General features: G+C 42.3%; 1 protein-coding gene across 3 annotated transcripts; it reads left to right on the top strand.

The window, feature by feature from the left end:
* Window positions 1-1,924: 1,924 nt before the first annotated feature.
* Window positions 1,925-26,797, top strand: EEF2K (eukaryotic elongation factor 2 kinase). Of its 3 annotated transcripts, XM_054270835.1 has the most exons (19): window positions 1,925-1,942; window positions 6,222-6,541; window positions 8,335-8,385; window positions 10,117-10,217; window positions 11,764-11,824; window positions 12,644-12,681; window positions 14,844-15,015; window positions 16,149-16,298; window positions 17,792-17,924; window positions 18,590-18,717; window positions 19,101-19,302; window positions 19,582-19,634; window positions 20,374-20,451; window positions 21,259-21,321; window positions 22,587-22,721; window positions 23,979-24,167; window positions 24,526-24,650; window positions 25,225-25,403; window positions 26,021-26,797. In XM_054270835.1, the coding sequence occupies exons 2-19, from the start codon at window positions 6,299-6,301 to the stop codon at window positions 26,128-26,130; spliced, it is 2,211 nt and encodes a 736-aa protein (XP_054126810.1). In that variant the 5' UTR covers window positions 1,925-1,942; window positions 6,222-6,298; the 3' UTR covers window positions 26,131-26,797. The 3 variants fall into 3 exon arrangements, with proteins under 3 accessions (XP_054126810.1, XP_054126812.1, XP_054126811.1); XM_054270837.1 differs by lacking the exon at window positions 8,335-8,385; XM_054270836.1 differs by lacking the exon at window positions 1,925-1,942 and having other exon boundaries at window positions 6,210-6,541.

Raw genomic sequence — 26,797 nt, forward strand, 5'->3', positions numbered from 1 at the left:
GACGTGGCACTTTGTGATACGGTCATGTGGGTGTGGGGGGATTCAGTAAAAGGTTGGTCCTGACCTTGGAGGTCTTTTGCAACCCTAATGATTCCATGATTTGCCTGAGTTTAAAACGAGCTGCTCTCATGACTGTTCAGCTGTGCTCATGGATCACACCAGTTACAGTATTCCACCTTTATCAGTAGCCTACCATGGCAGGTGGTGATTTTTTAACCATTATCAACACAATTTCACACAGTGGGAACCACACATCTGGCTTCTCCTAGGCTTTCAGAATTCATTTGATGAGTCTGTGCTCTTCCCAGGCCCTGCCATGAAGCGTCCCAATATCAGCCCTGCTGGGTGCTGCTCTCCTCAGGGTGCTCAGGTGGGCTGACAGCAGAGTGAAAAATGAAGAAATAAATGCAGGTTCTGGTGCTCATGGGGCAAAAGTGCTCAGTTATTGATAACTGCTAATATTTACCACACTGATTTGCAGCTGGGAAATGAATAAGACCTCAAGAGTTTTTCTGCACAATCACTAACATTGCAAATGTGTTTCACTTTAAACACTGCATGAATTTGAGAAAAAATGTGCCCTTAGGAAGCAGCATTAAACAGGGGCTCAGTCAAGTGTCTGCTTGACACTTTCAAACCAGGGCTTGCAGCCTCAGCGTGCTGCTGGAAATTGGTGACAAAATTACAGGTACTGTCAAATGGCAGGTGGTGTTCCAGCATGTGTGCTGCTCCCTCCAGTCCCCATGCTGAGACACAATTTAATTTATGTAACTAATGGCGGGTTTTCCTGGCAGAGAGTCAGAGCATCTGCTCTGTGTGTTTTTAATTAAATATTGGTAATCTTCCTCCTGAAGATTATCTCAGCAGCAGTGTTTTTCTGCTCTCTTTGGAGAGCACAGGGATTGTGCATTTTTCTGTCTGTGGTGCTGCAAGAAACCATCCATCTGTCACAAAGGATGTCCTCACATCTTCCAGTCTTGGTTCTGTAACCTCTGCTCATGGTAAAAAGCACTAATGAGGATTATTTACATGAGTAAGGGATTGAACAGCAGTAAAAAAGGCAGATTCTTTGCAGGCTGCCAAGTAATACAATTAAGCCAAAACCTATTTACATTAATTTCCATGTAACTCGTGAAAGGATAAGGAGTTTTGTTTAAATTTTCCACAAATTCTAGCTTGAGGAAAAGCTTAAACATAGGCATTTTCAACCCAGAAAATAAGTGTTTTGGGACAAATTCAAATGTGGCTGCTTTGAAGAAACACGGACTTTGGAACGTGAAATCTGGCGCATAATACTGCCATTTCTTATGGGGAAATGTGCAATAGCGCGATTTAATTTAGCTCCAAAGACCAACCTGAAGCGCAGGCAGGCCCCGTGGTCGCTGCTCCCTGTGCCTTCCCTCAGGGCTGGGACCTTCGGGAGCTGCCGTGCAGGGGGTGCTTCCCATGGGAGAACCTGCCCAGGACACCCCCTCCTTTCAGCTCCGTGCCCACCACGAACAGAAATGAAAGCAAATTTGGGTGGCTCTCGTGTGAGCAGCGGCCACCCGTGAGACCCAGCTTGTGAGACCTGCACACCCGCTCTCCTTCCTGGCCCCGGGATTCCCCATCGCTAATACCTAACGGTGTTAGCTGGGGGTTCTGCTCCGATTTTTGTCGGTTTTCTCACTGGAATAAAGCACCTGGCAAGGTCCCGGCGCCGTAGCGCTGTGAGGCGGCGCGCCAGGCGCCCGCTGAGGGAGCGGGGGCGGCGCCTTGGCAGGACCGCGGGCGGTGAGGGGCGGCCCCGCTGCCCGGCTCCCGCCTCCTCCCTCCCCTCAGCGGGTCGGCTTCTCCTCCCACCGCCTGCCTTCCCTTAGCAGGGCGGCAGCTGGAACGCGGTGCGGGGGCTGTGGGAGCGCTCCGTACCGGTTGCACGGCGGATCTGGGCTCTCCTAAGCCGGTAGGTGCCGTCGCGGTGCGGGGCCCGGCCCGGCGGCGGTGAGAGCTGCCTCAGCGCCGCCCGCGGCAGGAAGCGCGGGAAGGGCGTTTTTATTGCGGAACATGACGATCGCTGGGGTGGTCAGAGCCTGCGAAAGGCGCCGGCGGGCAAGCTTCTGCACGGGCCCAAAAATAACCTGATTTGTGGCATTGGGCAGTAGTGCTGCGCTCACACCTGAAGGTTGGCATTTCGTCCATTTATGTTTCCACGACAGTGCGCATAATTTGGTGCTTAGGCTGTTGAAAAGTGCCAGGTGCTGTCTGTGACCGTGGAATAGCTGCTGTGTGCGTGGCTGAGTCCGCCCTGACAGCTTGGGACGGCTCCAGGACGGTTCGTGTTCGGAGAATTCTTCAAATACCTCAATGCGCATAAAACATGGAGTTAATTAACAACGTGCGGAACTCAGCAAATGCCTACAAAAAGTCAGCGATAGCCAATTGTGCAGAGTATTTAAAGCCAGTTGAAATGACAGTTCTATTAATGGCAATGGAAGGATATTTTAAAGTTGTCTTGGAAGTTCCTTTTGTGTCCTTTCCAAGCCCCGTGTTTTGGATGCTCTTACCGTAGTGTTTATTTGCCGTTTGGATGGATTTCACTGGGAAGGGCTGTTCTTGTGCCTCACTGCCTGCAGCTCTGAAAGCCATTGGTGTGTTTGCAGCCGTGCTGGGTTTCCTTGCACAGGGTTTTGTCTCGAATGCTTCGTATTCTGAGCTGGTGCAGTTCAACTCAGCCTTTGCTTCATGAATTTTGCATTGTTGCTCTCTTAACACTCAGGCTAATAAAATAATTATCCCAGCTGTGCTTGCAGGCAAACTGAATGGGATTTGTGCCATGGTGTTTGCAGTAATGATTTGCTGGAAGGGACCTGTGTTAAAGGCTTCTCATTAGAAATCTGTCTTTGGTAAGACAGGGTTTTCAAAGATGGACTGCAAGCTGAGATATCCCTGGGGTTTTTTTATCTTGTTTTTTTTTTTTATCACAGCTCTTACCTGGACTCACTAAACCTGTTTTCTTGCCGTGTGTGGTGCAGATGAGAATAGACCTTTACTTTGCAGGTGTCCATTGGGTGTTTGGAAAGCACATAACTCTGCAATATGCTACAGGACATTAACATAGCTAGTGGGATTGTTCTGGACAAGTTTATTTAGCTTTGGGTCTGTATCTCATAAAGGTGATAATACTTTTTATGGTGCATAGTCTGTATAGTTGCTTAGGTTAAATTTTGTATCTGGAGTTTAAAAGAATGTTAATCTGAAAGGTGATTTCTCTCTTTTAAGAAAAACCCATTTGTTACTCTTACAGGTATCCTGTTAAATGGCTTTAACTGATATGGTATTAAACCAGAAGGGATTTAGTATTATACCAGGGAGAGCTGGGTCATGGTTGCTTTAATGCTTCTCCACAAGACAAGCTGGGATTCTGTTAGAGGGCAGCTCCTGCCCCCCTGTCCTGTGCTAAGGAGTTGCAGGGGGCTGTGTCTGAGCTGAAACAGTGAATTAGAAGGAAATGGAGATGCTCCAGTTGTCCCCTCTTTTGGTGACTGTAGTGTTTGTATCACTCAGCTCTTTGGGATGAATTAAGGCAGGTTTAGATGCTGAGGCCACTGTAGAACCCTGGCCAAGAGTCTCACTAAACCCAGCAGTGCTTTGTAGCAACAGACACCCACAAGAAACAAGTCATGCTTTAACAGCCCTGTGATGTGAATTTTCCCAGCTGTTTATCTGTGTTCACATATTTGCATGTTGTCCTTGTCACTCACCTGCCCCTCCTGACCGTGTGGCTCTTGGAAGTAAAGCCAAGAGAAGCAAAACCAAAAATAAATGCAGAGTAGAGCAGATTAAGAACTGTATTTTAAATTATCTGCATTTTGAATCACGTAGTATAAGGTTGATAAAAAATTGAATCAATTTTCAAAGTGGGTTGGAGTGGGTAGTTAAAATTATAGGTTGTGTGTGATAATGCAGGCTGGCAGACCTGGTTTAGTGCAGTCTCACTCTCCTTGTTGCTTAGCCTTAGGAACACTTCTGTAATGGATATTAAAGATTAAATTATCAAAACACAACAGCAGAAGTAACAGAAATTCCTATATAGTACAACTTCTGTGCTATAATGCAAAAGCACAGAATATAACTCTTGGGATGAAGCTCAGGTTTTTTATAAGACTTTTTGTCAAGCAAACTGTGAGGTTTAGAGCAGTGTTTGTATAGTTCAAAATGTGGTTATTGAATTCTGTTTTAAAGAGCATTTTATGTGAGGATGATTATTGGTACATACACTCCCAAAGTAAACATCACAAGTACTTTACAAGAACTATGGTTCCTAGAAAAACCAAGAGACTTTCATAAACACCATTAGCTTTAAATAGAAACTGATTTTAAGTAGAAACTGTGTGGTGATATTTCATTTAGACAAGTCACAGAAATCAGAATGTTTGCAGTCCCTGCTGCACAAATCCGCATTGCTGCTGCCTCTCAAGCTGTCCTGAGCCCCATGGATGTGTGTGACAGCAGGAGCAGAAGGGAGTGCAGGACAGCCCAGGGTGTAATGGGGCTGTCCAGTGCTCTGGCATGTCCTGGATTAGTCACGTCCTTGAGGCATCGTGTGACAGCTGCTGGCTGTGTGTGACAGGCTCTCGGGGTTCTCCAGCACTCGGTGCACACTGGTGAGACAATCGCAGTGAAAACGGCAGAGGCAGCTGAGGACACCTTCCCCCGCCAGGTGTGAGTGCAGTGACACCTTCCCCCTCCAGGTGTGTGTGCAGTGACACCTTCCCCCACCAGGTGTTTGTGCAGTGCTTCCCCTGCCAGGTGTGTGTGAATGCAGTGACACCTTCCCCTCTGCCAGGTGTGTGTACAGTGACACCTGCCAGGTGTATGTGCAGTGCTTCCCCTGCCAGGTGTGTGTGCAGTGACACCTTCCCCCTCCATGTGTGTGTGCAGTGACACCTGCCAGGTGTATGTGCAGTGCTTCCCCTGCCAGGTGTGTGTGCAGTGACACCTTTTCTCACCAGTGTGATGTGCAGTGACACCTTCCAGGTATATGTACAATGACACCTTCCCCTGCCAGGTACATGCTCCTGCCCCTTCCCATACTTGGCAGCTCCCCGTGGTCTCTGCTGGAGGAGCAGGTGAGCCCTCCAGAGCTGCTCCAGTGCAGTGAGCTGAGCTGAGCTGGCTGGCACCTCCTGCAGCAGTGGTGTTCCAGAGCAGTTGCTGCCTGGTGAAGTGCTGGAGTTGCTGCCTGAAATGTGGGAACGCTGCCCCCATCAGAAGAGCAACCAGCAAATTAATGCTGCTGGTGGAAGCTGCCTCTTGTTAAGGCACTGTTTCTGTGGTGACCACTTTCTCAGTAACTGGGGAGTGAGGTCAGCAGCTATGAATGCTTCTGTAGGAGTCTATTCATCTTCGGTTTCATGCAGAAAGAAAACTGAAAATGCAAAGGGCTGAGGAATAACTGTAAAGCAAAACTGAAAACCTTGGTGTGTGGTTGTTTTATTAAACTAGCTGTATGAAAATCCCTAATTTTGCTGGGTGGGTGAAGAACTAAACAATGTGACACTTAGAAGTGTCTGTTTTAAATTAAATCCTGTTGCTCAGCAAGCATCAGGGCCAAATTTTGAGTATTCTGACTAATCCTCTATTTTGAACATTCCAGTATTTCCAGAGTATCTGTGTAAACTTCCACCTCTTCCAAGGGCTTTATTCATTCCTCCACCTCATTTTTCTGCAGTGTGCTACATTTTCAGCAACCTGTGGGCCATTGGCTGTATGTAAGCTAACAGACAGCTTAAGTCTTGTGGATGGTGGAAATTTTTTCTGTGTTGTTCTTTACTGTCTAATTCATTTGACTGATAATTTGTGCAAATATCCTTGAGAAGACTTGTCCTGAAAAGATTTGAAAATTTGACTGTGGTGATTGAGGTAAAACTCTCTCGAGTTTCTAAAACTAGTCTTGTGAAGCTCAGCATTTCATGTAAGGAAGAATAAAGACATTTGGAGGAGGAGATAACCAAGGATACCAGGTTCCTTCTTAGGATCTTCTTTGTCCTGTAGCAGTTTAAAACCAGAATGTTACTTCTCAGCAGCTCTAGCTGAGGTGTCAAAACTACATGTAGGTACTTGAGGATTACTTTTACAGAGCCAGATGCAAATATATTTCTTTTCTGCCAGTGTGCTGACATCAGTGTCATGCATTATTTGTTCTTTTAATAACAACCTTCTCCTTTTCTCCTCTCACCCAGCTTCTTCCCTGTTTGCATGTGCATTGGAGTGGTGTGTGTTCCAGTCCTGGCAGGAGTTGAACCAACCTCCTGCAGACATGGCAGAGGAGGACCTGATTTTTCGTATGGAAGGCATTGACAATGCCAGACCAACTGCAGTGGACTCTGGGAATTATCTTGGTGCTGATAGTGATGATGAAGACAATTATTTTATCTGTCCAATAACTGATGATCCAGTTTCTAACAAGTCTGCCAATACCAAAGTAGACAATTATTACAGCAGCTTAGCAAAAACTGAGCAGTACAGCTCAAGCTCTTCTCCCAGAAGCTTTAGCTTTAAGGTGAGTATTGGTTCCAGCCTTCATTAATGTTTTGTTTACTTACTTGGCATGAGAAATTTTCTAACTGCCTCATCTCTTATAACTAACACTTTTCAACCTGCAGTTAATTCCATTAAGCCAATAGTCTGACACTGCCATGGAATTGCTCACTGTCCCTTTCAGTTCAGTGGGGGATCTTCCTCCACTCAGTCCAGGAGAAAATTCACTGCCATTAGGATCAAACCATTTGCAATGCAGTATGTTGGTTGGGAGATTCAAAAGATAATACAAGATGTATTACAAGATGTACACAAGATGGTGTAAGAAAAATTGGGGCCTGTCAGAAGATAGTTTATTATGAGTTTTGCTAGTCTGTGATATTTTTAGTTGGACAAATAAAATTGTAAATTATAAAATTGTAATGGTAAGTTTTTATGTTATAGCTCCTTCTTAGGGAGCTTTTGACATGTTGACACTTTCATGCTTGGGCCTGAGGCATCACCCTGGCAGTAGCTCCTGACAGTGTGCACAAGCAGTGTCTGACCATTTTGGGATGAACAGCAGCTGCAGCATTGCAGGGAGGTCAGAGGGGCTGTACTGGTGCTTCCTTGGCAGTGTGTCCTTTTTCACTCTGCTCCCTTCACACAGATCAGGCCAGGCAATGGAGCCTCAAGTGACATCCACTCTGTAACCTGCATAACCTAAATAAACACAGTTTGTGTTTTGTTATTTGTGTTTACATGCTAAACTGACACGTCTCTTAGATTTTCCTATATTTAATGTGTTTTATTAACACATTTCTTATTATAGATATTAACATTTATTTCATAGATACTCTAAAATCTTGGTTATGCCTAATGCATGCTTTAATTGTGCAAAAATACTGGGGATTATTTCAGTCAGATAACATAGTGAGTAACACATTGAAAGTGAAGCTGGCTTGTCTGCAGGAACATTTTTGCCAAAGCTGGTTAATAGAAACATTAAAAGGTACATATGTCTAAGATGAGGAGCAAAAGCTTAGTATAGAAATGGAACAGATGTTGGTGTATGCTAAACTAAGCAAGTTAAGACTTGGTAGGGAGCTTAGTCTTCATTTGTGTGTACATTTTAACATGTACTCAACACTTGCCTCTGGGTCTGCAGTCCAATTTCTGACTCATGCAGTCTGAGATAAAACTGATAAGGATTTCAGAAGTTGCAATTATTTCCTCCTTCCTCAGCTGTCATTTTGCTTCTGCAGAATGTTTGTAGCCATGTTTTGGTCTCTACAATGTCTAGTTTGGAACTGTAGCTCCTATCACAGATAAATTACTTTGTGTTGAGAGCAAGGCAGTGTCCATGTCCTGTTTAAGCTGCAGGGCTGGTGATTTCCAGCACAGTGAAGCAGACAGGCAGGGCTGATGGCATCCTGAACCACAGCCTGGCCTAGCAGAGTCTGTCTGTCAGACCTCAAAGCTAAAGCAAGGCAGTGTGGGCCACTGATAATGAAAGGCAGAGCCAGATAGAGAGTTAACTCAATGTTTTAAACTCCATTTTTTAAATTAACTCTCTGCTTTAACAGGACTCAGCAATGTTTCATTAGCTAGTTAATAGGCAATACTTTCCAATTAAAAAAATTACCAACTTACCTCAATAGGTTTCTTCACAGGTGTTCTAAGAAGGAACTTCAATTGGGAATATAAATGTAAGAGTGGCATTTAACTGGAATTTTTTGGGGTTTTTTTACTAACAAAGAGAACCAAGACTCTTTGTCAATCATTTGTCTTATCACATGTATTTTCCTGCTTTCATGTCTCTCATGGATCCTTTAGAATGACACACAACATCGTTCTAAGCATGGCTCTGTGGTTGACCATGGTCGGGTAGGTTCAAAAGAAAATGTCAACACCATATCTAATAGATGCACTTTGATTTTTTTTGTTTGGTTTTGCTGGTTTTTTTAATTTCCTTTTATGGATTTTTTTTTGTTCATTATTTTATTGTTTGGGAGGACTGATTGCCTCAGCCCATAAGAGTCATCAAGTCAAAACTAGAAGAAATACCTGTTAAATGGAATGAAACCCATCCTGTGTTCTCTACCCTGAAATTTCACTGTGTGCAGCCATATGCCTGCAGCAGGAGAAAAACTGCACTGTTAGCACCATTTCCATGAAATCCAACTGGTGTTTGTTTGAAGATTAGGATATTAGATGAGGTGTTTTGTACAAAACACCTCAAGAGATCAAGCACAAGTAATTAACTTATTTAAATTATCACCTAACATGAACACAAATCACCTTTTGGAGAGGGAATCTGCCCAAGAACATTTTGATACAGCTGATCAACCAAGCAGTTCTTGTTGCTGTCTCTCCTTATTTCTCTCATTGGTATTTAAGTATGCAAATTCTCAGGTCCATATGAGCTGTCATTGCATGACCTGAGGCAACTTCATTTTCTTATGAAACATGTAGAAAATCTTTCTCAACAAGTCCTTTAAAGTAATTTTCTTTAATGTAGTATTGTTTTCATTTTGTGTTATTGTCAGAAAGGGGTGTGTTTAAATTTTTGCAAGGTATGCATGGTTAAAGCTGAAATTCAAAATAAACATGAACATTTAAAGCTTAGCTGCTTTGAAAACTTCCTTGATGCCATTGCTGACACAAATTTTAAGTGTGTTTTTTGTTAAAAAAAGGACTGATTTTAATTTCTGAAGATAAAAAAATAATCACAACATTTAAAAGTTACTGTTTCTGCACACTTGGAGTTCAGTTACAGAGGCAGTAATAATATCTCAGAGCTCCATACTACTTTATTGGCAGGGTGCAGAGTGCTTTTTCTCCTGCTCACTTTGCAGAAGGTATTTGGCACATCACAGGATCATATCTCCAGTCTTCTTGGAAGTATACAATATAAGAGAGGGAGAACAAAATGTTAAGAATCAAGCATCCAAATTGGCTGGTAGAGAGAGACTGTACTCCAGAAAACTCTTTGATATTTTCCTCTTGACTTGGTGAACATTGAAATAGCTACTTGTCTGGAATTGTTATAATCAATTTTTACAACATTCTAATTTCTTATTTCTCATACTGAGCACAGTCTGGGACCCTGGTGTTCACATAACTTCTTACTTTATCCATACTGATTTTATCTTCAATGGACTTTTTTGTACTTACTCTTATGCATGCAAAACCAGCACATGCTGCTACATATGAAAAGCTAAAAATCAAAACAGAAAAAGTGAATTAATATCATCTGGGTGTGCCTTGCTGCCATTTGCAGAGCATGTTAGAGATCTCTGCAAATTACCACAGGTTTTGTAAATTGTATCTGGTATATACAGTGCCAGTTCTGTTCTCAGTAACTTTACAGGGGTGCAAATTGAACTGAAATTGAAATGTATGCTTTATGTATCTAAGCTGGGTTTCATTAGAATTGAAATTATTAAAATGTCAGAGTTGTCGTTGGTACTACTTGGTACCTGCTCTGAGCAGTGCTTTGGGGGCTTGTGTGGTTGCACATCTCCATAGCATTGAGATCCTGATGTGCTCTAGAAAGTGCAGGTTTTGTGAGTTACTGCTGATTATAAATAAAGTGCCAATCTGTACCTTCTTCAGGAAACCTGGAAACATGCTATTGAGAAAGCCAAGCACATGCCTGATCCCTGGGCAGAATTTCATCTGGAGGACGTTGAGACGGAGCATGCCACTCGTTACAGGTCTGTGGGTCTCCTGCTTTGGGTGCTGATGTTCAGCAGGCCTGGTTTGTGCAAGGGCTGAGTTTGTGTAGGGCAGAGTATGTGGCTCAAGAGCTTTCATGATGCCCAATGTGAGTGGGTCTTAACTCAGTCTCCCAGGAATACATAAATACTGCACATTATCAAAAATAAACCTTTCAGCAAACCATTGTCACACTTTCTCTTCCATTTAAGGAGTATCTAGGACTTCCACTGTGTAGACAGGAAACAAGGCTGAAAAGTATTTTCTGGTTGATTTGTTAATGCCATAAATGTAATCTAATAAGGAAATTAGTCCCAACTAAAAGAAAGCTTTCTTTCCCAAACTATTTAAACTAAGTATGCAAAATAACCCCCCACAACTTTCCCAAAATAGCAGTTTCAATTTTGCTACTCCGTGCAGTATTGTTGCACATAGCTGGAATTTAAATCCTTATAAAGCCCAGAATAGCTCAGTGTGGTCTACGTGCTAAAAGGGAGTTTGGCCCTGGAAGTGGTTTCAGTGCTTTAACATCAGCTTTGCCAAAATATTTACTCTACTGACACAGGTTTCTGGGAGGAAGGGTTAGGGGTTAGAGGCCACTTAATCACCACTTAGCATCAGAGTTTTGGGAGCCTCCCCTTCCAACCCCATACCAGTCATGCAGTGCTGCTCTTCCCCATAGACTGCATCTGTCCTTGGTCAGCCACACAGTCCTGAAATAGTTTGCATATTTTAAAATACAAATAAGTGATAATTTAGTTTAGGGCTACTCAATATCCTGTTAAAAAGAGATGTCTCTGATCCTCTTGTTTTTACCTCTTTCTTTGCTGCAAACTGGGGTATGTATGCAAATAATGTATAAGTGAGAATATGGGGTGTCTGCATGCATGAATTCCTCTGTGCAGGTCGGGGGAACCAGGCTGGAAACAATCATGTGTTGATGACTCAGCTGCTGTGGTTCCCAGTTTGGCTTTCTCTGTGTTGGGAGCTCAGGGGGTGGGGAGAAGCCACAGTTGTACTCTTTGTATTGTCACAGGGTTGTGCAGGGACTCGCTCCTCCCTCAGCGCAGTGTTGGGCAGTTCCTGCCCCCACTGTGTCTCACAGCTGGTGCTGCTCACATTCTGCACAGCCCCAAGGCAAATATCCAGCTAGAACCAGGCTTATGCAAGCTCAGGGTTGGGACAGACAACCTGTCCAGTGTGTAGAGCTTGGTGAGGCCCTTTCTGCCCCCAGTGTGCTGCCCAGGCATCACAGAGGGGGTTTAACTTCAAAGCAGACACAGCCTGATCTGTAGTGTTACAGAAGTTCTGCTTTAGACTGCTCATTTACAGGAGTGTTCAGTGTCTCTTCAAAGAGCTAAATGTGTTTCTCCTTGCCTGCCCAAAATGAAGAGGGCCAGAGTGTAGTTGAGAGACTGGAAGCTTTTGTGTAGGAGTGGCAGCAGCACTTTCCAGAGTCAGTTACAGATAAGGAAGTATTGGTGCTGGAAATGAGAGGATTTGGGTTCCCTTTGCATTCTTCTGAGATATCTCCTGATTTTGCAGGTACAATGCTGTTACTGGGGACTGGGTTGAAGATGAAGTCCTTATCAAGATGGCTTCTCAAGTAAGATCACACTGTCCTTCATGTTTACTAACAGCAAGTTTGTCATTTCCTTTCTGTTCCTTAGTAGTGGCAGCAATATGTTTTCCTTATAGAAATTTTGAAGTCTCAGTGTAATTCTTTTCACCAACCTTTTTTTCTTTGTATCCTTCTCTCCAGAATAGAGTAGAAAATGGAGTCAGACCTTCCCTGTCAGCAACATGAGGCATTTGTTCCATTTCCAGTGATTTCCCTTCCATGTCACCCCTCCCATTTCCTTCTGGCATAATTTCCCTGCCTGGCAGTAGTCCTATTATTTTGTGTGTTCCCAAATAATTTCTGTTAGAATGAAAACCAACTGAATTTTCTGTATGTGAGGGTAGCAGGCACTGTCCTTTCCCAGTTAAGTCCTGGGGTGGGTTGTGTGTTGGGGTTGCCTTGCTCTGTGCAAGTATCTGGCATCTGGGGAGATGATGCTCTCTTTGGCACATCCTCTATGGAAGCCTAAATGCAGAGAGCATGAAATCTGTGAAGCTTCTCTAGGCAGTCACACAGAGCTGAATCCCAGCTGGGGAGAGAATTTAAATAGTTTATTTACAAGACATAGCATTTATTCTCCATGGGATATTAGTAGGGGGAGTTTATCCAAATGCCTTTTCCCCAGATACCTGCTTACCCTACCAATGGTTTTCACTTTTCCTTGAGGAAATATTTCTATAGAGCCTGTTTGAAAACTGCTTTCTGCATGGTATAAAGGGGAAGTCATGGTTGTGTCTCTTACTGGGTAGAAATGAACTTTGTGGAAATGGCAATGCTGAGTTTTTGTTCTTTTCTTTTCCCCAGCCTTTCGGCCGTGGAGCAATGCGAGAGTGTTTCAGAACGTGAGTATCTGCCCACTTCATCTTTGTTGGCCTCCTTGCAGTATTTTTTTCTGTGGTGACTAAAATTTCACTCAGATGTAGTGGAAATTGTGTAAAGCTCTAGTCCTTTCTAAAAGGCTTTGCTGAGGGGTTTATCCCAGTTTGTGTGACTCCACCTGCAGGGAATGGGGGTTCAGAGAGGAGAATGTTCTCTGAATGTTGTACTTCAACCATCCCTGGGAGGCAAAATATTCATGAAAGCATAGTAATAGCCACTTAATTTCTGTGTTCCTTGTGTACTAAAATATCGTAAAATTTGATATGAGGTCATGTGCAGCCTGGAGACCAACTTGAGGCCTATAGTTAGGCACAGAAAAGAGAAAGAATGAATGTCTGGTTGGTGCAGTCTCAACTGGAAAAGCCTCCGTTGGTAAAGAAGGTTATCCTCCTAGAGCTTGCTTTGCATCACATATACCAGTATCCTGTTCTGAGTTAGGCAGAACTTGAACACTAACAGTTGTGCTTCCCAGAAAGATAAAGTGTGGGGGAAGACTGAGGAGGAACTTTTCCTTCCTTGGAGAGTGTTATCAAATGTTATTGTGGGGATCAGCATCCAGCTATAAATTATAAATTGGTGTGTGCTAAGAGATTACCCCACCCCTTCCAAGCTCTGGAAAGAAATGTTTCCTGGAAAATGTCAGGGAGTGTGTGTTAAAAAACATTCCCCCTTCTTCCCACTTGTGGAATCCAGAGAAACTGCACTTCATGTGTGGTTTCAGCTCTAGAAAGATAGAAACTCCTGAAAGAAGGAAATGCAATGTTTTGAACTTGAGCAAAAAGGAAGAAAAGTAACCCCACACTGCTCCAGTTTGGCTTTGGCATTTCAGTATCAGTTCATGCTGGTGGCTCTGTTCCTGCAAAGCCAGCTGGATACAGTGGTGAATGAAGCCTAGGAAATAACAAATCTCAGCCTGCTGACATTGCTTTCAGTTCTTGTTATTAACCAAACTCCCCATTACACAATATTTTGAGTAATGCCATAAAAAGAAATTTGTTAGCAGTTTTGCCTTAACCTCTGGTACTAAAAAAGCATAACTTGAATGTCAGCTTCCTACTGCTGGGTTTCCCATGTGTGTCAGTGGTACAGGGATATTTCCCATCTGGAGCTCTCTCCTAGATTTTTGTAACTCTGCAAGTTTTTAGTTAAGACAGCTGCCCGTGGCCCAATGAACCACTGTGAGGATATTGACTTTAGAAAAACATGAGCTGGCTTGTTTTGTGGAGAGGAGTGAGTTCCTTGAAGAACTGGGAAGATTTGGGGTCTGGCTGAAGTGCTTACCTCATTTCCTTGTTTATTCTTTCCAAGGCCTCTGTTGCTGTGACTGGGTGCCCATCCCTGCAGGAGGACAGGCAGCATGAATTTGCTTTGCCTGTAGAGTGTCCCCTGTACCAGGACCTCTGCACAAGTTCTTGGCAGGGAGAGGAAGAAGAACAAGGGGGAAGGGTTGAGTGTTTGGGTGCTGCTACTAATTAAAGCACCTGCCTAATGCATTTGTTGGCAGCCAGCAGATCCTTTCTTATCAAAGTTTTCCTGTGCTACACACTGCCACACCCCCTGCCTCAGCCCCCCTGCTTTGGAGGGATCTGTGGATTAAAGATTTGCACATCAACATAAGGGAAAAGCTGCATCATGACAACTGTCAGGTGCAGTTTTCCTTCTGGGAGTGTGTGGGTTACTGAGCAGTCAGTGCTGTGTGTTAAGAAACAGCAGATTCTTTTTATCCCAGGAGAGGTTTCTCAGTTCGTGTTTGAAAGGCCACTCCCTGTTAATTTCTGCAGAAAATAATTGTTGACATTAGAACAGGTTATTGACAAGGCACCAACCCTTCATACTCCAGGTTTGAGAAGAACAGGAAGGGAAAGGGATTGAAAAAAGGAGAAAGTTCACAGCACAAGTAGCTGCAGCTAAACCAAACAGTTTGGCATGTCCCAGCCATTCCCATGGGATATTTCATTTTCCCTTGTCCCTTTCCCGTGCTTCACATGTCAGGTGAAATACCTGGTAAATGAGTGAGGGTAATGCTCATCTTGGAGCCTGGCTCTGTCCATGCAGGCAAGGAAATGGGAAAAATTGAATTAAAATCCTTGGGGTTCCTTTCACCAACAATTGATTTATCTTTCAGAAAAAAGCTGTCCAACTTCTTACACACTCAGAACTGGAAAGGTGCCTATAATTATGTTGCCAAGCAATACATAGAGAGTGTGAGCAGGGATGTTTATTTTGAGGATGTTCGACTGCAGATGGAAGCAAAACTCTGGGGAGAAGAGTACAACCGGCACAAGCCACCGAAACAGGTGCATTCAAAGATCTTGCTAAGCAAAAATGCAGTATTGTTCTTCTGTTGGGTTAGTTTTCAGACATAATTTAGAGGGAATTATTTGTTCACATTCCATCACATTTAAATGCTTGGATAGATTCTTTTTCCCTTCTATGTTTTCTGTTAAATGATAGCTGATTTTGAGTGGAGTAAATACAGAAATTGCTTTATATTTCCAAGACTAGGGGCTGTGTGTTTGTGAATGTCTGACTGTCCTTAGCTCTTGACTGAAATCCAAAATAAAATTTTCTTTGTATTGCTCTCTTTGATGTGTGCCCAGCTGCTTTTGTGATAACCAGAGATGTCACAGAATTTTTTGCCAGCAGCAGTCTCAGCAAGCACTTAACTGTTAGTGCTCCAGGAGGGTAGATGCTTAAATCTTCTACACCCACCCAAACATGTAACTAGCAGTGATTTTTGAAAGGAGCTGGAAACATGCTGGAAGCCTTAACAATTTTAATGGCCAGAATTAGTGATTTTGATATGGGGGATATTGGCATTACCTCCCCTGTGAGGAGCTATTACTACTATGCTGTTACTACCTGGCTCCTAACGGCAAGGTGAGGTCTACAGTGAAGCACACAGAGAGAAATCCACAAATCTAGAAGTTTTAAATGCCATGTTGGAGAAAATATATAATGGAGAGTTGTGATGGTTTCTGCTTGAGGAATGTGTGGGGCACAGAGGGAGAAGGTGAGGCAGGATACAGAGATAGCTGAACAGCAGATACCCTCAGCCCTTCTCTGAAAATGCATTTCTTTGAGTTGTGCAGTAGTGATTTGTATGTTTTATTCTCTGGGTGCAGACTCTTTGCAGAGTACTCTTAAGGTACCCACAAGATAAAATACAAAGTCAGCACTTGCTAAGAATTTTTTCAGAGGGTTTGTTGCAGAAGTGAGCTGTTTTGAAGTGACTGCTTTTAATTTATGGAATTCCTCCAATAACTCGAGAAGCACATGACTCTTATCTCACCTCCTTTCTAAACAGAAGGATCTTTGCAATTGTTCAGATTCTTGCATTGGGAAAGTTTTCACAGCTGGAGGATTCACACACACTTTGATCTGAGGACAGAATGCTGTTAGTCATTGTTTATCTTCTTTCCCTCCCCAGGTGGATATAGTGCAGACCTGTATTATAGAAATGAAGAACAGGCCTGGAAAGCCTCTCTTTCATCTGGAACATTACATTGAGGGCAAATACATCAAATACAACTCAAATTCTGGATTTGTGCGAGATGACAACATTCGTCTAACTCCACAAGTGAGGCTTTGTTTAATGCTTTCCATGGAGTCTGCTGCAGAGAATTTCTGAGCTCTCTCCAGAGGTCTTGCATTACTGCCAAGAAAGGAAACTGCAGCCTCTGCAGTACAATGCCAGATTAATTTCTCTATTTGCAGTTTGTCTGCCCCTTACTTGGGGCCTGCTCTTTCAGGTTCTGAGTGTTTCTTCATTGGATTTCAGTTGATTACAGTTGAGTTGAACAGGGTTAATATTTGGAAACCTTAAGCCCTTTAACTCTGATTATAACTGCAGGCATCAGAATGTTTCAAACTTTCTTCAAATTGAGGCAGTGAAGAGATCTCTCATGTACTATGTACTTTGTAGTCTTTTGGTTCCTCACGTAATACCCAAGAGGTGGCTGGTATCCAACTCATGTAAATAAATCTAGTCCATTTGCAAATACAAATGTCAGTTTTTCTAGCTGCAGCCTCTGAATAGCTGAATCTGAGATTGCATATAGCAATACAAGGACAGATTTCAAGTGATTCTTGAATCTTGTAAAATAAATTTTAAATATTATTGAAAAATGTAAAGTGGTCAGCATAAAAAAGAGGTATTTTACTCTTGGGCCTTGGAAATTTTGTTCTTTACATTTTTTCTCACTATTTTTAAGGTATTTTTCATGAGGCTTAATGTAAGCAGAGAATTTGTGTTCTGGGCTGTCATTTGTGCACTGAATCAGGGCTGTGCTTTCACAGGTTGGGAACAAAATGTTCCCTGGTATTTGCTGCAGTTAAAATGTTTGTCTGTCACCACCAGTCACCTCCTCCAGACCTGGCAACACTTTTTTGGAGGCCTTCCCAGAAGATTCCTAATATCTCAGCTTTATTCTAAAGAGAAGGGCTTTTTGTAGCTGATTCTTGAAATGTGTTTTTTCAAGAGCACAAATGTACATTTTGTTATCTGATAAATGTAGACACAGAGCAGTTGCTCAGGGGGATCACTCAAAGGGGAAGAAGAATTTGTTGGGATACTCACATTTATTTATGGGCTCTTTCTCCAAACTGTGGCAGAGCTAATGCTTGTTGGCAGAAGGAAGCAGTGTCCCAGAGGTGCAGAGCTTGCACATTCACAGGCACAGCCAGGATGTTTATACAGAAGTTATTCTGTATTGGCTTCAGAGCCCACTGTTTCTCTCTGCCAGCCAGCTCCCCACTACCTAAGGTGAAGACTATAGTGGAAAACAATCTCTAGTACAAAAATGAGGAATTAAGGAATCTCCTTTCCCCTGCCCACTGCTGCTTTTCCCTTTGCCTTTTTTATCCTCTCTGCGAGTTGGAGCAGGTTGGAGAGACAGGATACTACATGCTTTTGGTCTCTTGCTGCTTTCATTGTGATATTTATACCAGTTATATTTCACTGATAGGGTTATCACACTTCTTTTCCCATTTATCAGAGTGTTGTAATGTGTGTTGCTGTTTCCAGTAGATGAAGGGAGAGTGTTCTCAGACATCTCCTTTGGTTCTTTCCAGGCCTTCAGTCACTTCACCTTTGAGCGCTCAGGACACCAGCTCATTGTTGTTGATATCCAGGGAGTTGGAGATCTTTACACAGACCCTCAGATCCATACAGAGAGTGGTACAGATTTTGGAGATGGCAACCTAGGTAAAAATCAATTACTCTGTTTCACTAAGGGGTGCTTCTCTTTTCTTCCCAGCTCTGCTGAGTAGCCACTGCACTGGGTGAGCTGACACATTTCTGAGGGTGTCAGCTGGGGAAGTCCTGTTGTAAGGAGTCCTGTACAGGTCAGCTGTCATATAAGGGCAGTTTTAAAATGAGAGCTGATCTTGGCTCTTGTCTCCTGGCCTGCTCCTAAACAAGTAATGTAATTAAGTAGTTTTTACATTGTGAGAACAGTAATCACGGCCTTTGATTTCCTTGCCACATTGCAGGAGTGGATACAGCTGAATGCAGAGATAGGCACTGTGTAGCTTTGGAGTTCCAAGTGTCTATATATGAAGTTTGTAGGACACTACGAGTTTTTTAAGCAGGATTAAATTTAGGCACACTTCTCAGTGATGGATTAGGTTTTTGTTATATCTTGTTCATACATAGCTTTCCAAGATTTTTCTCAGTACTTTCACTCTCTCATGCAGAGAGAGTGAAAAGTTCTTACAAGTGTTGATATGGAAGTGGGTTAGGCTGTGTGCTACAAAGCATTTTCTCTCTCTTGGCATTTTAGGAAAAGCTTTGGGACTTTCAGCTTCTAATAAGTAAATTGTAATATAAAATTCGAGTCAATCCTTTCTTTACTTTTTTTAATGCCTTAGGTGTTCGAGGTATGGCCTTGTTCTTTCATTCTCATTTCTGCAACAACATCTGCAAAAGCATGGGGCTTGCACCATTTGATCTTTCATCCAAAGAGAAAGATGCCTTGGATTATAACAAAAAATTGCTTGTAAGTGTTTGATGAAAAAGTTTAATTAATAGGGAACTTTGAAATCAGTGTATATTTGGGACCAAGTAGATCTTAGAATGCTGAAATAATTTGTTTTGGATCTCACAAACCTGATTTGATGCTTGTTGCAAACTGATCTCAGTTTCAGTGGATTTTGATGGCAGTGGGACTTGATGTAACACTTGGAATGAAACTCAGTCCTAAATAAGTAAAAATGTCAGGGTTTGATATTTTGCTGCAGCGTAGAACTTTTCAAAGCAAATACTTCTGGATACCTGTGTATATTTATAGAGGACTGCTAATAAACATTCACACTGACCTGTATAGCATGCTTAGAGTTCACAGAAGGGTTATTGACAGGACTTTGTCGTTGATTTCCCAAGGAATCTGCTCAGACAATTCTCCGTGGCACAGAGGAGAGGTGCGGCAGCAGCCGGCTGCGGACGGTGTCCGGGAGCCGCCCCCCGCTGCTCTTCCGCCTGTCGGAAACCTCCGGGGATGAGAGCCTGAGTGATGTGGCGTTTGACTCCCTGCCCTGCTCGCCCTCCTCTGCAACCCCTCACAGCCACAAGGTGGACGTGCTTAGTGAGTGAGCCTCTCATACATCACCTCTGGGAGGGTTCCTGAACATTGGACTTGTCTTACCTTGGTTTTGTCTTCATTTTTAAGCACAACAGCATTGATTTAGTCCAGAACAGTTTCTAGTACTCCTCTTTGAGCAGAAGTAAAACTGAACATACTGCTATATAGAAAATTAATGCACAGATGCTTCTGTGAAAAAAACCAGCAATAAAATTAGGATACCTAGAGATTTTTCCTCAAGCCTGTTATCCTTATAATAACAAGTATTTTTTTTTCTCCTAGATTGGCCTGTGTTCAGTGAAGTAGATAATTTGGATCAGCTTGACAACAAAAGGGTGAGTGTCTTTCCAACAGAAAATGAGGCTGCAGTTGCCTAATAAAATGTCTCTTTATAGAACTTCCTGAAGGTTTTGTTCAGTAAAAGCACATAAAGGTACTCTGCCTATTTCTCGTTGCAGATCATGTTACCTCTGTGCATTTGCTGTTTCTAGTACAGGAAGAACATTTTATCTTCATATTTTAGTATTCATTATTTTGCCACCAGGAATTCATTTGCATCTGGTGCATTTTAATGGATACTTAAAGCATGTGCCTGTCCCCCTGCCTGCATATTGTGTCTTGGGTGCTTGGCCCAGCTGCTGTGATATTAAAGCTAAAGAATCCCTATGGATTAGGTCTGTGCAAATATTGGTACCATGGAATGTTAGAGAACCTTGCCTGAGGAGGTGCAGGAAGTTTGCAATGGGCATTTTCCAGTGCTGGGCCTTGATGCCAGGGGCTGTCACTTACTGGTTTATCACTGAAGCTGAAAACTATATTTAGTGGATTCTTGATTTGATAAAATATGAAAGTCCTTGATTTGTTTTAATGTATGTAAGGGAGAAGACAGTCTTAGACTACTTTATGTATCATTAAGTCCTGCTCCTTCTAACAGAGGTAGGAGGAGTATTTTCATCCAGTCTAAACATCCAGTATTTTTCATTTAAAGAGCAAATCATTTACCCTGTGAGAAATGTCAAGCTGAGGTCCTTAGAAAGTACAATCCTGATGCTGTTCTGTTCTTGACTTCTGTAGGATTTTGAAAATGGTGGAGACAGTGGGTATCCCAGTGAAAAGAGAAGTGAGACAGAAGATCTGGATCATAGAGAGAGGGTAAGAACCTGACTGGTATAGCAGAGTTGGTATAGCCTATTCTTACTTAAACTGCTTTTGTAGAAGAATCTTCTTTTTTATCCTTCCTGATCTAGATCTGATCCTGATCTAGACTCTGAAAACAGAGGAAACAAAGAAATTCCCCCACGTTGCAAAATTACTTATTCATATTGGGAATGACACTCTCACAGGAAAAAGATTATTTGTAATGAGTAGCTTAATTTCAAATATTGTGTTTGATTAGATGTTGTTGTGTGGATTTTTTAAGTATTAAATCTTGCATTTAGGATGTGTGGCCATCTTCTTGCCATGTGGAATACATGAATATGATCTGCTTTCAGACTCATTTCCTTCTCTACTTTGTATGGATTGAAATATTACAGATCTTAATGTTGTTGTCAGGTAATAATGTGGAGCTTTAGAATTCCTAGGGGTTAATTGCTTACTCCTCTAAAATTTTTAAATAAATGGTTTTTGACCTGGAGATCTTAAGATATTTAATTAGAAGACAGGAAAGAGAATACTGCTTCCAGAGATACCACTCCTTTTGTCACCTCCTTTGGCAAGGTGTTTGTCATGGCATCTCCTGCTTATGGGATTAAAGCCATGTGTGCCAAGTTCTTTATCATTTTGGTATTTCTTAATATATTGTGATATCACTGATAGAAATGGATCCAGTGGAAACAGTTTTGGTCTTTATTAATTCACTCTCACTATTAATTCTGGAAGGTAGGAATAGTCTAGAGGCATGTCTGGCACACATCAGTTGCTGCAAATTGAATGATGCAAATCTTTACATCAACGTAGGGCCATTCAAACAACAACCGGAGGCAGGAGTCTGATGAAGACAGTTTGGGAAGCTCTGCAAGGGTAAATAATAAAGCAGAAATGTTCACAGACTGAGTTTGCTGCTCTGCTTGTCCTTTGTTCCACTTACCTGCCACCTAACCACATCACTGAACCAGATGTTGGTTCCCCTTCCTTTTCAGCTACAGAAATTTATTAATATCAACTTACCACTCTGTTACTTCCTTTTATGTTTTGTCTTTGTTTTCTTGTGAAAGAGGTACTGTGAAACAAATTGTCACCTCTGTCATAAAGTAGTGATTATGTGTGGGTTTCTCACTTTCAAAAAAAAAATGACAGCTCTGTGAATTTATTTTCTACCTAGCTAAATTATATTTCCTTTCTGCACTTTAGTTTTGGAATTTTATCCTGTATGTTATTCTGTAGTTGTTCTGTAGTTGAAATCATATCCTGTATGATTTCTTAAAAACATGCAGTGTTTGAAACAGATACACAGTGAAGAGAGCTGCTGTCACCTAACTGAGTTAGGAAAGACCAGAGCTTGTATGCTTTTAGAGAATACCACTTCTGTGATAATTGGTCCTGGGTATAAGCTTAAACAAATAACTACTGTGAAAGGAAATTAAAAGCAGAGCTTTGACAACAATAATTTATTTAGATACAATTTTCAGAATTTCCTTTTTATTATTATGTATTCCGTTTTCAGAAAACTGAAACAGCTTTAATAGACTGAAGTTCTGTGCCAGCAGCCCTTCCTGTTGTGTTTTCTCTGTGTGCCTGCAAAGGCCTTAATTGTGATAGGATTATTTTCAGCTACTGTTTCCCGCCGATCCGTTATGTTCAAAAATTTCTTCATTTGGCTTGCTCTTCATGAGAAATGCCAATGCATGTATCTGCCTGTAATCTTCTGCATGGTTACATATCATTTTTCTACAGTTCTAGAATGCAAGCTGCATTTAAAGTGTTGGGAACTGAATTTCTGGGCAGAAAAATATGGGTTTCTTCTTTTTTGTGCATGGATAACTTCAGTGCTTGCAGTGTGACTGTTCAGTTGCTTATTTGTGTAACTAACTTCTGATTCAGAACTTTGAGATGATACTTCAAAGTGATGATGTTCAGATTAGAAATAGAGGGGTTTATTCCATTTCTTTAATGAGGAGTAATAACCAATTATTCAGCTACTAACATGACTTTTGAAAGCTGTGTTTTAAAACACAGTATTTACTACTAAGTAACAGTATTAATAGAGGCTTTGATTCCTGGATGGTAATTCATATGGATGGGAATTTTAATTTTGAATATAAATAATAGTGTATTTTGTATTTCAGGTCAGTGTGGAGAAGTGGAATCTTTACAACTCTTCCAGAGTCCACATCCACAGACCGTCCTGTGTTGCCCAAGAAATTCAGAGGCTCAATGCACTGGAACTTGAAAAGAAAATTGGGAAGTCAGTCCTTGGAAAGGTGAGATTGGTCTGCTGATACTGTTTTATCCAACAAGGAATATCTTGTATTTATTACTTACATAGAGGTCTTGCCCTGTTTGCATTTATTTGTGAAGTTGAAAATAACACATGTATACCTTTCTGTCACTTACCCATGTTGTATAAGGGACATCTGAGTTCAGGAACCCAGGAATTCCATCTGCTTTTGGCCTTGCAACTTCTGGGCTCCTTTGGGAAGAACCCTGCTGTTGTTAATCTGCATTTCCAGAGGCATCACACAGGGAGGACACAGTGGGATGGGTGTGCTGTGCCTGACCCACATACCTTGCATATAGGCAAAGCTGAGCTCCTGAAAACTGGGAGCATGGACTGACTCTTACTGCAGAGTATTCCAGATAATGCAAATGTTAATTAAGGTTGGGGTTATGTATGGCCTTAAACCCACTCCTAAAACAGGATGTAAATCTTGCTGAACATCCTGGGAGACTTAGGTGTTCTCAAACCTTTTGATGTGGGAAGAAACCTGTTTTTTACAGGATCTTTTAGGTTGGAAAAGACCTCTAATATCATCAAGTCCAGCCTCTGATCAATGACCACTTTGTCAACCAGACCATAACACTTAAGTGCCATGTCCAGTTGTTTCTTGAACACCTTCTGGAACTGTGATTCCACTACTTCCCTGGGCAGTCCATTCCAATGTTTAACAGCCCTTCCCATGAAGAAATCTTCTTGATGTCCAACCTGAACCTCCCCTGGTGCAGCTCAAGACTTTGTCCTCTCATCCTGTCACCAGCTGCTTGGGAGAAGTTGCTGATCCCCATCTTGCTGGAACCTCCTTTCAGATAATTGTAGAGAGCACTAAGGTTTCCCCTGAGCCTCCTCTTACTCCAGGACTTAGCTCTAAAACCTGGTAAAGTCTGAGCAGGGCTTTTGAAGGGTCAGATCCCTCATGCTGTGTCAGATTTGAAGGGTCAGATCCCTCATGCTGTGCCAGATTTGAAGGATCAGATCCCTCATGCTGTGCCAGATTTGAAGGATCAGATCCCTCATGCTGTGTCAGATTTGAAGGCTCAGATCCCTCATGCTGTGTCAGATTTGAAGGGTCAGATCCCTCATGCTGTGTCAGATTTGAAGGATCAGATCCCTCATGCTGTGCCAGATTTGAAGGGTCAGATCCCTCATGCTGTGCCAGATTTGAAGGCTCAGATCCCTCATGCTGTACCAGATTTGAAGGCTCAGATCCCTCATGCTGTCTCTCCTGTGCCATTGTGTGCAGGTGCACCTGGCCATGGTTCGCTACCACGAAGGCGGGCGCTTCTGTGGGAAGGAGCAGGAATGGGATCGGGAGTCAGCCCTGTTCCACCTGGAGCACGCTGCAGACTGTGGGGAGCTGGAAGCCATCGTTGGGTTGGGCCTCATGTGCTCTCAGCTGCCACATCACATTCTGTCTGAGGTCACTCTCGAGGTATGGAAGATGCCAAAATGCAGAATTGTTAAAATACCATAAGCATAGCAGGAAATGGAGATGAAACAAAAACCGTAGTTAGGTGTTCTGTAGCCTCTTCAGAGAAAATAAATTACTTTGTAATTAAGGATTTGGACAAAGCAGCAAAAAAAAATGCTGCCTTTTTCTGGTTTTGCCAGCAAATTACTGCATCCCTTTGGGAAGCTTTTGGAGCCACCTCTACAGTTCAGCTTTGTTTCTTGTGGCTGTGCCAATTTCTCAGACATACTAAATACTTGCTGACTTTGAGAAACTGCATTTAATGGTAAAGGGATGGTTTTAGAAGCATGCATTTTAAAGGTTTTGTTTTCTTTACTAGGATACAAAGGAGAACAGAAATAAAGGATTTAATTACTTGCTGAGAGCAGCAGAAGCTGGAGACCGGCCTTCCATGATTCTGGTAGCAAGAGCCTATGATACAGGTGTAAACCTTGGTGCAGACAGGTACTGTGCATGGCTAAGTAGATTAACTTGGTGGTACTTCACTGAGGCAAGGCTGGGGCAATGATTTTTCTGCTTTTGTATTTTAGCATGTCTTTGTTATTTATGTGAGTTTTCTGTTTCACACAACAGTGATACTCTTTAAATTTCCCACTGTCAAATAACACTGTCAAACTTCTAATTGAACTTCACTGAGCATTCTCAGTGTGCAAAATAACTGATTTTAAAGTATTTATGAAAAAAGACTCTGCAACTTGAGGTTTTTTCTAAATTGGTTGCTCTCACAAATGTAAATGCCAAAACCATACAGCTGATAATGAAGCTCAGACTCTGGAGTTCAGGAAAATACTTCAGTCTGATACTTTCTCCTGTAATTCCTGCATAAAGTGACCCCAGCTCCATTTTGCTGTGGTGACCTAATGTCATAGTGCAGTTAGTGAGTCTCCATGAGAACATTTGCTTTCTTGGAGAGCATTAAGGCTCTGAAAAGCCAGTACAAAATTGGATGCTGAATCTCCAATGCCAAGTACATTTGTTTCTTAAGGGAGCCATCATCAGAAATTATTTTTGCCTTCAGGGCCCAGGATTGGAAGGAGGCACTTCACTGGTACAACGCTGCACTGAACATGACCGACTTCGACGAGGGAGGTGAATATGATGGCACTCAGGATGAGCCCCGGTACCTGCTCCTGGCCAGGGAGGCAGAGATGTTAATGATGGGAGGGTTCAACCTGGATAAGGATCCCCAGAGATCAGGTGAGGCCTTGTTTCTGTTAACTGTAGTCTTGCTTTTCCTTCCCTTCTCCCTCAGCATGTACCCCAAAAATAGATTTCTTGCTTCGGCTGTTACAAAACATAGAGAGGTTCAATACCTTCAGATTTAATTGTGCTCAAGGATGATAACAGTGAAAGAAGAGATCTTGGCAGCAGTGGGGCAGTGGGTGGTGCCAGGTCCAATCTGTGGCACACTGAGTCACTGCCAGGCACCTTCACTCCCTCTGAGGTTGCTCTTCTGGGTCACTCCCCTGAGCTGCAGGTTGCTGCTTGTAGTTTGAGCTACACCCATGATTCCCAGGCCCTACACAACATTCTCTTAGTTGCTGTGTAACCTGTAGGAGTCCTGGGGGGCTCCTACAGGCTGGTCCTGTTTGCAGTCCTTCCAGATCCATTGGGGAGCCACCAGCAGCCAGCTGTATAACTTGAAGAGCAGAGCCAGGTTCCCAGCTGCTGTAACTCTGACACTGTTAAAACACACCCCTATATCCGGCCCTGCAGTTTGACCTCCATTTCTCCCTTTGTCCTTTATTTGCTTCAGGCTAAAGCCATATTCCTTCTTTACTCTGTCAACATAACTGATGCTGTTTCCTCTCTAGGTGAGCTTTACACAGAAGCAGCAGAAGCAGCCATGGAAGCCATGAAGGGCAGACTGGCAAATCAGTACTACCAAAAAGCAGAAGAGGCTTGGGCAATGATGGAAGAATGACACTGAAATTCAGCAGTTCTTGTATATAAATTTGTTATAGACTTGCTGCATTTGCAGCTACAAAGATGTATTTTTATGTGATGTTACCAGGTTGGTTTTTTTTCATATTTTAGTTTTATAATTTTTTTTGAGGGTAGAAATCTAAATGTAAGTAGTATGTAGGGTGCCATAGCATACTTCTGTTTGTGTTTTAAAGCTGTAATACACACACACTTGAACCTTTTATACTTTTTTTTACTGTTAGAACTGAGGGGCCTAGTTTTTTTGACCAAAGAAAACAAGGCCTTATTGTTTAGGTTTTACATGTCCTGTTTTTTACACAGCAAATGATCCGTTTGTTTACATTTTTCTTCTCCTCCCCACATACAGAAAAGCATTTTCCTAAATTCTCAGCATTTCTTGATCATTTTTGGTGTATCTCACCTAATTTCCACATGAATGTAAATTTTCAGTTTATGGATGCAGCTACTGATGTTAATAAGTAGTCCCATTCTATTTTGCTGACATTGTTGGACACTTATTCTCAAAAGAATTTCAGATGGAATCCTTATTTTGGGGAATGGTAGAAAAGATGATTCAGATTGGCAGTGAGGATTTTCAGGGTGGAATGTTTTATTCATTACTAACATTGCATATTACACCATTAGAAAATCATTCATGTTCCTGG

The sequence above is a fragment of the Melozone crissalis genome, unplaced genomic scaffold (assembly GCF_028551555.1).
Source record: "Melozone crissalis strain CALT ecotype California unplaced genomic scaffold, PUWL_Pcris_2 ptg000012l_1, whole genome shotgun sequence".
NCBI lineage: Eukaryota > Metazoa > Chordata > Aves > Passeriformes > Passerellidae > Melozone > Melozone crissalis.

What these genes read in the sequence shown, in the direction of transcription:
- EEF2K (XM_054270835.1), top strand. Translation starts at nt 6,299, where the DNA reads ATGGCAGAGGAGGACCTGATTTTTCGTATGGAAGGCATTGACAATGCC. An exon ending in ATCTGGATCATAGAGAGAGG is followed by an intron (nt 20,452 to 21,258) that starts GTAAGAACCTGA and finishes ACATCAACGTAG; the next exon opens with GGCCATTCAAACAACAACCG. An exon ending in GTAAACCTTGGTGCAGACAG is followed by an intron (nt 24,651 to 25,224) that starts GTACTGTGCATG and finishes TTTTGCCTTCAG; the next exon opens with GGCCCAGGATTGGAAGGAGG.